The sequence below is a fragment of the Rhea americana genome, unplaced genomic scaffold (assembly GCF_003343005.1).
Source record: "Rhea americana isolate MKP2758 unplaced genomic scaffold, rheAme1 scaffold_325, whole genome shotgun sequence".
Taxonomy (NCBI): domain Eukaryota; kingdom Metazoa; phylum Chordata; class Aves; order Rheiformes; family Rheidae; genus Rhea; species Rhea americana.
In genome coordinates this window covers 384,520-397,469 of record NW_028186452.1, presented here as the reverse complement: position 1 = coordinate 397,469, position 12,950 = coordinate 384,520, and the positions used below count along the sequence as shown (strand labels likewise).

At 37.7% G+C, this 12,950-nt stretch overlaps 1 protein-coding gene and 1 non-coding gene across 9 annotated transcripts in view; both read left to right on the top strand.

The window, feature by feature from the left end:
• The first annotated feature begins 6 nt into the window (after nucleotides 1-6).
• Nucleotides 7-12,950, top strand: part of LYRM9 (LYR motif containing 9) — a 43,394-nt gene continuing 30,450 nt past the window's right edge. For 4 of the 8 annotated variants that reach the window (XM_085310736.1, XM_085310742.1, XM_085310738.1 and 1 more), the window contains exons 1-2: nucleotides 7-459; nucleotides 906-985. In XM_085310736.1, the coding sequence (XP_085166862.1) occupies nucleotides 932-985 (54 nt within the window). In that variant the 5' untranslated portion in view covers nucleotides 7-459; nucleotides 906-931. The remainder of the gene's footprint in view (nucleotides 460-905; nucleotides 986-12,950) is intronic. The other 4 variants (XM_085310744.1, XM_085310743.1, XM_085310741.1 and 1 more) reach the window with 2 other exon arrangements.
• On the top strand, nucleotides 7,615-7,687 carry TRNAF-GAA (transfer RNA phenylalanine (anticodon GAA)). Its single transcript has one exon. It is a non-coding gene; the product is annotated as a tRNA-Phe (tRNA).

The following is a 12,950-nucleotide window of genomic DNA, read 5'->3' as shown; positions in this document are numbered from 1 at the left end:
GCGCGCGGCGGGAGCCCTGAGGCGGGAGCCCTGAGGCGGCGCGAGCCCTGCAGCGCGCGGCGGGAGCCCTGAGGCGGCGCTGACGCGCGCGGCGGCGCCGTGCCCGCACGCTGCCTCCGTGGGACAACCGGCAGCCCCTGAGGCGGCGGCGGGGCCGTGGTTGCGGCGCGGGCCGCGGTGCCGACCTGCCCTCCGCCCGCCGAGGCCGAGCCGGGCAGAGGAGCTTAGCGGCGTGAGGTAGATGGTTGGCTGCAGCCCCGCTCCCTAGAGGAGAGAGACTGCAAAACGCCGTCTTTCACGAAGGAAGCTTGCCCAACTCAGTTAAAAGGATCGCGAACGTTCTTTAAAAACAGGGTATGGTCTTCTGTGTGTTTTGAAAACCAGAAAGTGGAAATGGCTTGAAGCAAGCCAGGCTGGGGAGGCTGCAGAGCACTGGCAGTGAGGGCCTGAACTCTGGAGGTAGGCTTGTAAAGCAGGTGGGAAATAGTGTCATTCCGTTTTTGTGTTTTTTTTTTTTTTTTTTTTTTTTAAGCCTTTCCCTCTACCCTTAGCTCAAAAACGTGTTTTGGAGCTCTTCAGCAAATAGCTAATAGTATATATGGTAGCAAACTCTCCTATAATTTTTTTCTCCCCTGTGGCATACTGGAACATATCCATTAGTACACTTGGAAATTTATAAATTCAAATATACTTGGGATTCATAAACCAGGAAGTGCTAAAACAGTCAATTTTTTATTAGTCTCTGTTTTAAGAGAATATTTATGTCTTGGATGGTTTATTTGCTGGGTTTTTTTTYCCCCTCATAGTTACCACTAGAAGTCAACAGGTTCTAGCTTTTGGATACAGGTTATTCTTAGATCCTAAAGCACTTTACTTTTTCCCTTTCTCATCTCCTTTATAACCAGTTCTACCAGCTCAGCCTTCAATCTGAATGCTTATAAATTGCCACCAAATGGTATGGGACAACTGCTGGATCTATTATTTGGTGAGTGGGGTTAGTTGCCTAAACTTTATCAGCATAAAGAGRTCCCTCTTCACTCCCCCCTGCACTTGTTTATGTCTGAAGTTACTGACTTCCTGTTGATTTGTCACAACTCTTTTTTTTCCCTTTCAATTTTAGTGAGTCAAATCCTTGATGACTTTTTAATTATACATAAGTAAATAAATGTCTTGTCCTAGAAATGCTCCAAAAGGGCCATTAGCATTTTCAGTAGAGAATGCAGAAGTCATTGTATTTCATTGCAGCTATATGCCAATTCTGCCTGAGCTGTAGATCAGCTTTGAGCAGTAAGAGCAGAAGAGAGGAGAACAAGATTGCAGTTCTGGCACTTCCACTGATTCTTCTGCTAGCAGCAATACAAGTCATACTTTCCAATTTCCATATCTGTAAACTAAAAGTAAAAACTGGGACCCACATCTGTCKTCTTTCTGTTTTGTTTTTATTTGACAAAAAGTAACTTCACTAGTGAAGCTTAGTAGTATCTTGTACAACCCTGTTTGCTTATCTTTTATTTGCTCTTTGAAGTTGAGCCAGGCTCTTTTCAGTGAGATGATGGACTGATGAGATGGTGACTGAAGGGGTATGTTTATCTTATGCCTCCATATGGAGGTATGTCAGATGCCAGTGTTGAAAGACCCACCCTAACAAGTATATCTTTCTTCTACATTGGGTTTATAAACCCTGTAATTGGTGTCTTTGGTCTGTGTCATGCTGTGAAGCTTAACTTTGTCAGCTCAGCTGCTTTTTTGGCACTTTGTACTATGAAAGGTAAGGGGAACAAGACCCATGCTGTTTCATACTGAGATATGTTTAAGGAAAAAAACTTTTAAAAGAATATTAAGGAAATGTGAAACTTGCAGACTAAAATAGTGCTCATAATTTCTACTAGACTATTTTTTTTTTGGTACCTGAGACAGAAACCTGTTACTTGAAATGAATYGGTCCTACTTAAAACAGGGCTACAGAGTGAATTCATGATGTATTGTAAGTTGGTGCTTTTTTTTTGTTTAATGCCTCAGTATAAGAAGCATAAGCCTGCTGAGGGGARCTCATTACAGAGCTAACATAACTTTGAGCAAGATTGCTTTGTGAGTAGTCCAGTTGAGTCTGAGCTGGTTGGTGAGTAAGCTGGCGGAAATCTAACGATAGTAATTTGAACTAGGCAAGTAGAAACACTACTCCAGATCCTGCCAAAGCCCAGTTTGATTGCATTTAATTTGTCATCCTCAGTGATGCATGGAGATACGTGATTGGTGACTACTGCTGATGAAACATGACAGATCAATTCTAATCTCTTACTGGTGAAAGCAGTTATTCATGGAGACATGCATCTGTCTCTTACTATTTTATTCACAGCAAGAGTGCTGTAAAGCCATAACAAATCTGCTGTCTGAGTGTCACTGAATGCTAGTATATCTAGATTTGTCAGATGCTCTTAGCTAAACCCATTTAAAAACTACATTTAAAAGTAACTATTGTACACTAGTAACACAGGCCACAGCCTTGTCGCTTTATGAAAATCTACTATATCAAGTTTAGGATTTTGACTCTTGGGGGAGCTTATTCTCCCTTTGAACTTGTCACTTGCATTGCAGAGGTATAATCTTTTTGACAGCACTCTGCRGAAGGGTAAGTGGTGGAAGACAATGTGTAATCAGCCTGTTCTGTTTTCTTGATATTTCTCAGCAGTGCTTACACAAATGTAAATTYGTGTAAAACAAATTTACAAAAGAGGGTATCTTACTATGTAAAATGTTACATACTTCAGTTACAGGCATAGACTTTTTTTCTTGTACTGTAAGAATTAGCTATGAAAGCAAGAATTTGAATACTAGAACAAGTCTCTTTCATTTTATGGCTGACTATTGTACATATGTATCCTTAAACACTTATGCATGTGTTTTTTTTCTTGTGACTCATTACTGCAAAAGTAACATTAATTAGAACAAAGCATAATAAAATGCTTATATAGATTTTTTTTCCCCCCTTTGATCCATAAAAGGGATAYTCTGAGCAGCACTATTGATAATTTATCATGTGGGTGTTTGACAAACCCACACATACCTCAGTACACAACTCTGCAGATACATTCCTCAGTATTCTGTAACACCCTGATAATGTTTTATTCATAAATCCTACTGCATCTGTTAAAATATCATAAACACTGCATTATATCAATGCATGTTAATTTGAGGGGTTTTGGTTAGCCAGATAAATATCTTCTAATTAACTTGTGGTTTTAACATAAAAGAGTAAACAGTAATATATACAAAGTATCTATAAGATTAAAATTCATGTTGATATGTATTGCTCCCAAAGAAAAGGAGCAATACATAGTGTGTTCATATTAAAACATTTTTTATACAAAACTAGAAACAAATCAATTAATCTATTAATAAAATGCAWTAAGAAGTGGAGGGGGTGGAGGACATGGCAGGGGGGTTACTGTGTAATTTATTATGAATGAGGATACTATGAAGGTACCAGGATACCCTCATCTAAGAGAGCGAGGTTCTGCTTGGGTTRATGACTGTGGGATAATACATTTCTGTTTTGATAAAATAGGTATTAGTGAGAAGGTGGGCAGTATATTAAAAGTCTTTTGGGGGGGGGATAAAGTAGTTTAAACAAGTGCATGACCTAGAATAAGCTTATTAGTCTTAAGAAAGACACATACTAAAATGACCCTCATTTTGTTCTCTAAAGCAGCTGTGAGGAAACTCTGCTGCTTCTTGGAGAAATGTGAAAAGGTGGAACGTTACTTACCTGAATAAAACTGTACAGGTGCTAATGATAAATAGGATAGGGGACAAATGGTGCAAGTGACAGATGGTGTCATCTAAGTGCATGTGTCTGATGCTAGAGATCAGAATCTAAACACTTATGTTGACTTGTTGGACTGTCAACCCTGTTTGCAGCTCTTAGTGTCATTTTTGTGATAGTTATGTTGCAGTTGACTACTTTGTCCCAAGTAGTGCAGTAAGCTGTGTGTACAAATGAAGATCATGATTAGCAGTGGGACTTGGATTCATCCAAAGGCCTTAGTTGAAAARCACTAAACTGTGTATCTTCCAGTGCTTTCTAGCCAAAAATGTTTTCTTTTGACTCTTCTGGAGGAGTTACTGAATCCTTTGCTCAYAGAGCTTAAGCATGAACCAGATTCTAAACAGGAGTCTGATAGTTAGAGTGGATTAATAATTTGTGTAAAGAATTGGGCCTAATTTCTTGTTTACTGAGTTCTTATTCTGTCTTGCTTCCATTCTTGTTGCTGAATATCAGTTGTAGGGGGTTGAAGGGAAGTCTATCTCCTGTGGTTTTTTGGAGAAAGTGACAGTTCTGCAATTTTCTACACTTCTTTGCACCAGAAATGACCCTGCTGCTCTTTGTCACCAGCATTTCCTTTCATCCCTCTCCTGTCAGCTGGTTTTGCTCTATTTTGATGTTGGAGCAGCAAATTAACTCCCTCTGAAGCAAATGTCATGCCAGCAAGGATCTTGAAGCAGCAAGAAAATCATCTCTGAAGACTGATTTGGAGACCTTTGTGAATAAGTTACCTTCTTAAAATAGCTCCACAGTTTGATATCTTCCCTAGAAGGTGGAGAATTGAAAACACCACATACCCCTTATATCTGAGCAGTATCCTTAAATGTTTTATGGAGTAGGAAGAGAAGGATAGGTTACAGCTTTTTTCTCCAAACTGAAATAGGTGCAGTAAGTATAAGAACCTAGCTCTTGGCATTTCTCTGATGTTTTCTATTCAGTGACTTTTTTTTTTTNGAGAGACCAAGACACTAGTACTTATGATATGTTGAATTTTCTAGATTGTAGATTTTATCAAAATAGAAAATACTACTGCTGTGGTGCTGTTGGAAATGCCATCCTTGAGATCTGACTTTTTACTCTGGTTGTCTCAGGGCTAGTTTTTGTTCTGGCATTGATTGCAGTGACAATGTAATGAACAAAACAATTCATCCCAATTGATTGTATGCTGCTGTGTCTGTATGTCTCTTGCTAAACATTTTGTTGGTGCCATTACTGGTAGTGGTCATGATTACTTCTTGTTCTGCGTATGGTTACACTAATGCAAAGTGAGTACAAAAAGCTGCTGTATCAGAATAGATGTATTTTGACTCTGTACTCCACAGGTCTGATTTAGTGAAATAGTAGGTAGGAGATTAAACTTCTAGGCTATTAAATTGTTGTTTGCTATAGCTGTAAAATGATAAAGTCCAGCCYGTTATTTTTCTTATTTCAAGTTTAGATAACTTCTTAGTGCTTATTTTGTGTAATGACTAGTCTTGTCTAGTATAATAGCTCAAACCCTTCACCCTTGCAATGTTAGAGTTCTTTGAGTAGTATAATAGATCATATGCATTCAGTATCAAAAAAGAACAGTGCATAATAGAAATGATTAAAAACAAATAGTAATTCTTAAATTGAGGTCTCTGCAAGAGGCATACCTATCCATTACAGCAGCGCAGTATTGAGAATGCAACTTAAATAGGCCATTTTTTACTGAGCTAGAGTGGTGAKTACTCCCTGTCATCTTACCAATCTTACTATATTTCTTCTTTATTATACATAGTCAAGATATGAATACATGTAGGCTCTAAAAGTAATGGGAAACTTATTGCCTGGTTCAGGACAAATAACACTTCACTGTCTTCAGAATTGAACTGCAGGAAACTAGGATCATGTACTGCCAAGTAACTTAAGATTGTTGCATAGAAGATATGTTGTAGCTAATGTGACTTAGAGCCTGTGCATGTTAGCTATTGCAAACATTAATTTTTRTATTTACTCTGAACTTAAAGCTGGAATTTCTGACAGTTGACTCTGGTCTCTAATATTAATTTGAAATAGACCTTATTAAGCCAAATTCTCGGTTCATGCAAGTTGCCGTGGCTTCTTTCAAGCTGAACTCCATGGGTTCTTTGWTTTTGGACTGTTCCAGAAGCAAGGTTTTTCAACTATGTTAAAAATTTTTATAAGAAAGAAGTTGCTTGCTTCACTTTATTTCCAAACAACAATGCAATTGCATTAGTCAATTCTGTCAGTTTCATCTGTATGAGACATTGGTAGAACGTGTGGAAATCCTGGGGGAGAGGAAATGTATAGTAGTTTTTTTCCTTAGACATCTGCAACACTTGAAATTAAGAGTCTTTCTTCCTAAGAAGCCTTTTCTGTTCTTTGAAAACCAAAAAGGTGGCAGAGAACACAAATTGCAAATACTTATGCAAAAGTATCTCTATGTACAGTACAGGAATTTGCTTATGATTAACCCCATTGACTTTAGTCAATCTATTATTATTTTAAATCTTTTCATTTGCTATTCGAATAACACTACTCTGCCTTAAAGGAAGGTTAATGTGAGTGGACTCAAGATGAGAACCAAGATTCTTTGTCACCATTCATTTAAATGGAATTGCTTTGTATTAATGTGGAGATAGATAAGATCAGAATAGAGGAATATCTTCTACATTAGACTTGGTAAAAGAAGGGGGGGTTGTTTGTTACTGTCACATAACCCTGAGTACAGTGTATACAATAGCAGTTTTGAAGCTTTCCTGTGTCAGCTTCTTCCTGAAGTACATTTGACTGATACTGAGGACAGCCTTCAGGTAGACTCAACAAATAAATATGATTTCCTTCAGGAAGGGGTATGAGAAAACATTGAAAGAAACTACAGTTTCATGTGTATACAGATATCATTTATAGTAACTTATTCTTGATGTAATAGTAAGGCAGTGTGCTTGCATATTTTAATAGAACCATTTGGCACACATAACAAGGCTCAYTAGGTAAAAATGATAAGATATGCCATGAAAGAAGCTAGAATTATCTGAATTATGGTATAGATGCTCAGACTTGTAAGAACACTTTCTTTTTTCACCAACACAGTGACTTAGCAGTAAGCATTCTTAGTGTCTATGGGCTATATTACTATATGGCCTGCATGCAACAAAATAGGGGCACATAGTAAGATTTGTTGTGAAAGGCTAATTATGAGACAGTCTCCTGCTTAGTATTGCACTGTATCAATGTAAAAGACAATTTTGTGTAAGAGCATTCCTTCAGGAAAGTGGTGCTGTCATACCACCTGTGTAATAGTGCCACAAACTGAAGTATGAATACAGTCTTGCAATATCAGTGGTTTATTCATTCATGAAATGCTTTAGAGTATTTTTGAAATGCATACACTCCTTGCCCATGGAATCTATTTGATTTATCTTGGACTGTGAGCATCTTGACCCAACACCATGTTTAAACTTTCACAACGCTTTTCAGCTATTAAATGCTTTGCATTTTTCATGTGCTTTATAACTTCTGTGTCTGTGTTCAGTGGATGTTGGTACTAATGCCTGTTTGAGCCTGTTAGGTTTTGTCCAAGCGGTGAATCATGTTCAGATTATTAACTGATGCTGGTTGTTTTGCCATAGATCTACCTGTATTTTGATTCTTTGAGCTCATCTTTATTGCATAAAACTTCTATATAGAGATATTGGTTATATTAAGTATTTTGGTGATGCTAAAGAGTCTGTTCAGTGGAACTTCAAGTAGCTAATTGCTAGTAATCAATAACTGTACAACCAAAAGCTTTTTATGGGTTAGGGGCTGAAGTAGCTCAGGTGGGAGAGTGTTAGACTGAAGATCTAAAGGTCCCTGGTTCAAGCCCGGGCTTCAGCAAGGGAGGTCCTTGTTGCTCATTCTCTGGAGACAAAGCCCTTCTGGATGCAACCCTGTCTAACATGCTCTAGGTGACCCTGCTTGAGTGTTTCCCAAACTGCTTTTTGACTTCATAGTGTCCTTTCAAGGATTTCTTTTGTCAGGTGAATTCCTTGCCTACTAGATAAACAGCAGAAAAGCTTTAGTTCTTCCAATTTATCCTGCTGGATTAAATGTCTTGTATTGAGATAACTAGCAGCAATACACCCCTCTGGGAGACTTCTGTCAATTAGCTATGCATCGTACATTATGGCATTGGTGGAAAGTCAATTGTAAGAAAGCTGTTCTTTAAACACCCGGGACTGTGTTGAGGGTGGTTATTTTGGGGGGATTTTCTTGTTTTACAATAAGCCTTATAGTTGCAGCTATTGAAGACTTGTAGATGTGTGCGTGAGCATGAAGAATAGTGCAGTAGCTTTGGACAGCTCCTTTTGGGGTGCTAATTGTCTTTACTTACAGATTTCACAAAGTACTAATGAGGGACCATTTAATGCACAGCTAATCAGGCTTTCCTCAGAAATGCAAAGAGAATGATGCATCATCTAAAAGATAAGGGACTCTCAGATTACAATAGTTGGTTTGTAGGTGGTGCATAAACTTGTCTTTTATGGTCATGAACATATCTGTATGCCTGAAGCCACTATGATGGCATTATTTTAAATGTAGCAGTGTTCAAATTCCAGGCATCCTGAAGCTTGTCAGAAAGTTTAACTTTCCCCTATGATCTTAATGATATTCAGTGTAATTCAGCCTAAAGGAAAGTGGAATGTAAATGTTCTGTAAATAAGGCTCTGGTTGGTATAGTAGCAGCCTATGGCATTTAAAAAGAGGGTGCAGTCTTAAGAGAAACCACATCTAAGATGACAGCCACAATTCAGAAGCCCCTGCTGCAGCTTTTGTATACTGGTGTATTTGATCAAGAACCGACTGCTCACATCTCAGTGTTGGRCAAGCCTTATTTTCATGGTGCTGTGCTGCTCTGCAGATGCTTTAGAGGACCTGTACAGCGTCATTTTACCATTTGCCTCAAACTGAGAAGCAGAATTATTTCTAGTAAGAAGTTGGGCATCTTTGGTTGAAGCGTGGTGCTGCTAATGCCAAGGTTGTGGGTTCAGTTGCTGTGTGGGCTATGCTGAGGGTTGGACTAGATGATCTCCAGAGGTCCCTTCCAACCTAACTGATTCTATGATCTTCTGCCCTGTATAAGTAGGGAATGTGGAGAGTTATCAATGACTGCTCTGCTCATTGAGTGCCTACTGAGCCCTCTCAGACTGAACTTCTGCTGCTGTGCCTGGCAGGGTTGTTGCAGTGTTTCACTGCATAGATTTGTTCATATATGTATTTGTAGTTTTTTGTGTTGTATATGAAGACACAGATTTGCTGGGGGACGGGGTGAAAGCTAAGCAGGTATCAACTGCATTTGCCATTGCAGCCACAACACTGGTGCCACTCATCCTTGGTGTCCCTAGTTCCTCAACATTGCTGATCAGGTTTAAGGAAGTGGAAAGAAGCTGTAGTGTTGTATTGGTCATGTGAACTGCACATGCAGTCTAGCAGGCCACTCCTCAGCTGGAGTGTGGACCAGACTTCAGTTAGTCTCTCCCCCCCATTAGCCAAATAAAAGTGAATTTAATCTGTTTATGCTTTCCCCACCCCTTCTTCAGCATTGATATATCTGCACATGCCATAGCACTGTTACAGCCTTTTACTATCCACTGCCTATCTAAGCAGATGTAATAGAATCAATGGAAACACAGGATGGTAAGGTTGGAAGGGACCTCTGGAGATCATCTAGTCCAACCCTGGATAGGATGTGAATCTGTTCTCAGTTACACTAGCCTAGTAGCACATAGGGCTGTAAGATGTGAATAAATCTGGGTTTATACAGAAKTAAATGACAGCACGCCATACCATTCTTAAGAACCTTTTTTTTTTAAAAAAAAAAAAAGAATTTCTTTTAGACAGCTGATTCTCTTTTCACCAGTGCTCAAGTCAAGACAAAACTAATTTCATGTGATTATTGGAGAAGGAAGACTTTAAGGACAAAATGATACGGGAACCTCATTAAAATGGAAATGCTGAAATATCTAGGTAATTGGGCATTGATTCTGTCCCCACCTTCTAAGTCACTTCATAAACTGTGTTGTATTAAAAGTAATGTCTGAAGGATGATGCTCTAACATCTGCTATTGCTGAAACAATGATTTGCTTTGGTTTTCTTCTCACGTTCTTTCAACATCTGCATATGTGGATCTCTCCTTGGTATCAGTCATTTGTAACACTGATTGCTCCTTTGCTGGAAAAACTCAATGGATATGGAATTCTTTCTTCAGTTATGAATGGAATATTTTGGGGTAAGATTTCGTTGCCRTTCACCTTAATGCCAGTTGGCTGGTTATGAAATGGAGCAATGTAAGTAAGATCTAGCTGAGTAAGATCTAGCTGAGGGCTGCTTGCACAAAGTCCATATACTATTATGTTCCTCTAAAGTGTGCTTTTGTGCAGCTTAAGAAGTTCACAGAATTTGGCTTGGCTCTCTTCTGAAATGCTAGTACCACCTTGTGTGGTTAAAATTAAGGAAATAATTTTCCTCTTTCTGTTCTCAAAATGTTTGCAGGCAAATCACTTAAAAAAAAAGTTCCATGTTGAGAGTGTTCTGCTTGTGTTTGGGATTTTGTTTTTTGACTTTATGGATCAATACAACAAACTGATTGTAAACATGTCTTGCTGGATGTTTATTTCAATCATTCTGKCTGTGAGTCTTCTGATGAGAAGCAATATGTTGCTTTGTTTTCAGTTCGGATGACTGTTAAAGTACTTAGTTGCATGTACCAGTTTTAAAATTAAGTTTACTTACAAATATGACTTTAAAAGTCACTTTCTCTCTATTTGTGCTAGTAAAGTCCAACTCAATAGAAATTCATAGCAAACAAAGGATGAACAAGAGATCTGAGGAAAAATTTTTCCTATCTTTTCCAGTCTCCACTTACCATGCATGTTAATTTTGTCAATTCTCTTTCAACATCCAAACTATACCCCAATTGGGAAAGCACATGCTTTAAATCAATTCTTAGCCAAGAAAATTCTTGAGCTTAATTTTAAGCGTGTGCATAAGTTACATTACTTAAATGACTCTTAAGTGTTTGCTTAAATCTTATGTTGTTTCTGACTAAATATATTAGAATTTCAATTTTAATGTAAAAACTGTAGTATAGAAACTACAGTATATAAARTAAACATGGATATCTGCTTTTGCCATGAAGTTACTGGCTTTGATTCTCATGGTCATTTTCTGGTACATGGCTGAAATTGGAAAAGAATATATTCAACTAATGTTTTTAATATGCTAAAAAATACTAAGTTACAGAGAAGAATCCATATTACAGTAATCCTGCATATATACAGGCAAAGAGTACCCAATGTGCACAGCAGATGGTTTCAAAGGAAATCCTCRAGAGCTAGGATTAAAAAGCAATTTTCAGCAGGTTCAAAATGGGTCTGCATATTTGGGTCACAGATATTAACTCTTTCATTGCAACCAAATGAGGAAGCATTCTTGTCAGATTACTATGAAAACATTTCTCAGCTGACTGGTGGACCCTGTGGAAGAAAAACATGAATGTCAGTTGATTCTTTTTCTAGCCCTGTTCTAACCACAATGAGAACTGTGATTTAAGACAGTGGTACGTTCCAAGTTAATGGGATTATTATTCAGCTGACTAATGACATTGGCTAATCTTTCATATGTGGTTTCTTCAATTCTTGTCTAACCATGCACAAACTTGCATGAAAACAAACATTGTAGATTAAAGTGTTCATAAAGAATGATCTCACTTTTACTATTTGGAATTTGAGAAGAGTTGTGGGTTTTCTTGAGGAAACCCAAGATATAAAGATTAAGATATTCAAATCCCATTTGGTTTCAGATCTCTGAACTCAATTCCTGCTTTTTTTCCCCTTGATTTTATTTGACTCTGGATCAGAATTTTATTTTTGTGCTGTAGTAGAGGAGTTGAGTGTATGCAATCCTGATTGCTTTTCCTACCTATTGCTTCATTTTAAACTTTGATACTTAAATTTTAGTGTTAATAACAGCAGTCTTCTACCTTCTTAAATGTGGCAACTACACTTTAATCACCGTTTATGGAAAAGTTTAAATACGTACTGTTTCAGTATTTTTCTGTCCCTTTGGGCTATCATGAGGATGTTTGAAATAGTGATAAAGAAGAAATTGAGCAGCAATACTAAGATTTTGTTCACCTCTACATAGGTGTGGATATGTGCTCCAGGTTGCTTGAAGTATGCTATTACGAAAGGAAAGCAAGCCCATGTTTTCTTGAGCAGTTCTAGGGATACTCAGTGATTTGAGTACAGATCAGCTTTGTATTCTGAGATCAAGACGACTTTGGGCTCTTAGCAGATATAAATAGCTTAGCAAGATGTAGATTATTAGCTTTAACTCATTTATACTGGCTAGTAAATATAYTAGGAATGTAATTCAAATTTACAGCAGTGTTTCCTTATACAATGTAAAGGCACTTTAAGTTTGCATGAATTAACTGTTCTTTTCAAAGGCCCTTCCCTACTTCCAAAGTGCAAATTCAAATTAATGCTTAAGCWGTATTTATCACTAAACAATGAGATGCAGCAACAGATACTCTTTTATCATATTCCCAAAGCTAAATTGGGTGCATTTTAAATAGATTTGGAAAGCTTTCTGAGCAAAGGTGACTGATGCTCTGCTAAGTGAATTATAGAAGTAATTGCTAGTTTAAATTTCAGCCTGTAGAGGAGTTAATTGCATTGCTCTTTGGCTATCGTATTAGCCACATGTTAATAGCAAAGGACAATGTAGTTCTGAAAGGGCATCATAAATGTCCTAGTGGGATAACTAGCAGCAGGTATATCCACAAAATGTTAATTAACARTTTTAAATAATAGATGTCTTCTGCAGAACTGGTCTAGGATAGATGTATAATATTTTCTGCTATTCAGAAAAGAAAATTCAGGGGATGGATGAAAATAACATAAAGTAGTTTTCGGTGCTCAGTCCTTGTTCCAAAACTAGAATCTTTCAGTGGATGCAGGAGTAGGTTTTACTAAAACTGAATCTGCTCTTCTAGTTTCCTGTTTAGTCATCTGCCATGGGAATGTTTCCAGTGTATTTCTTGATATGACAAAACCTAGCTTCATGCAGTCTTACTGTTTTTTTTTTTTTTTTTTT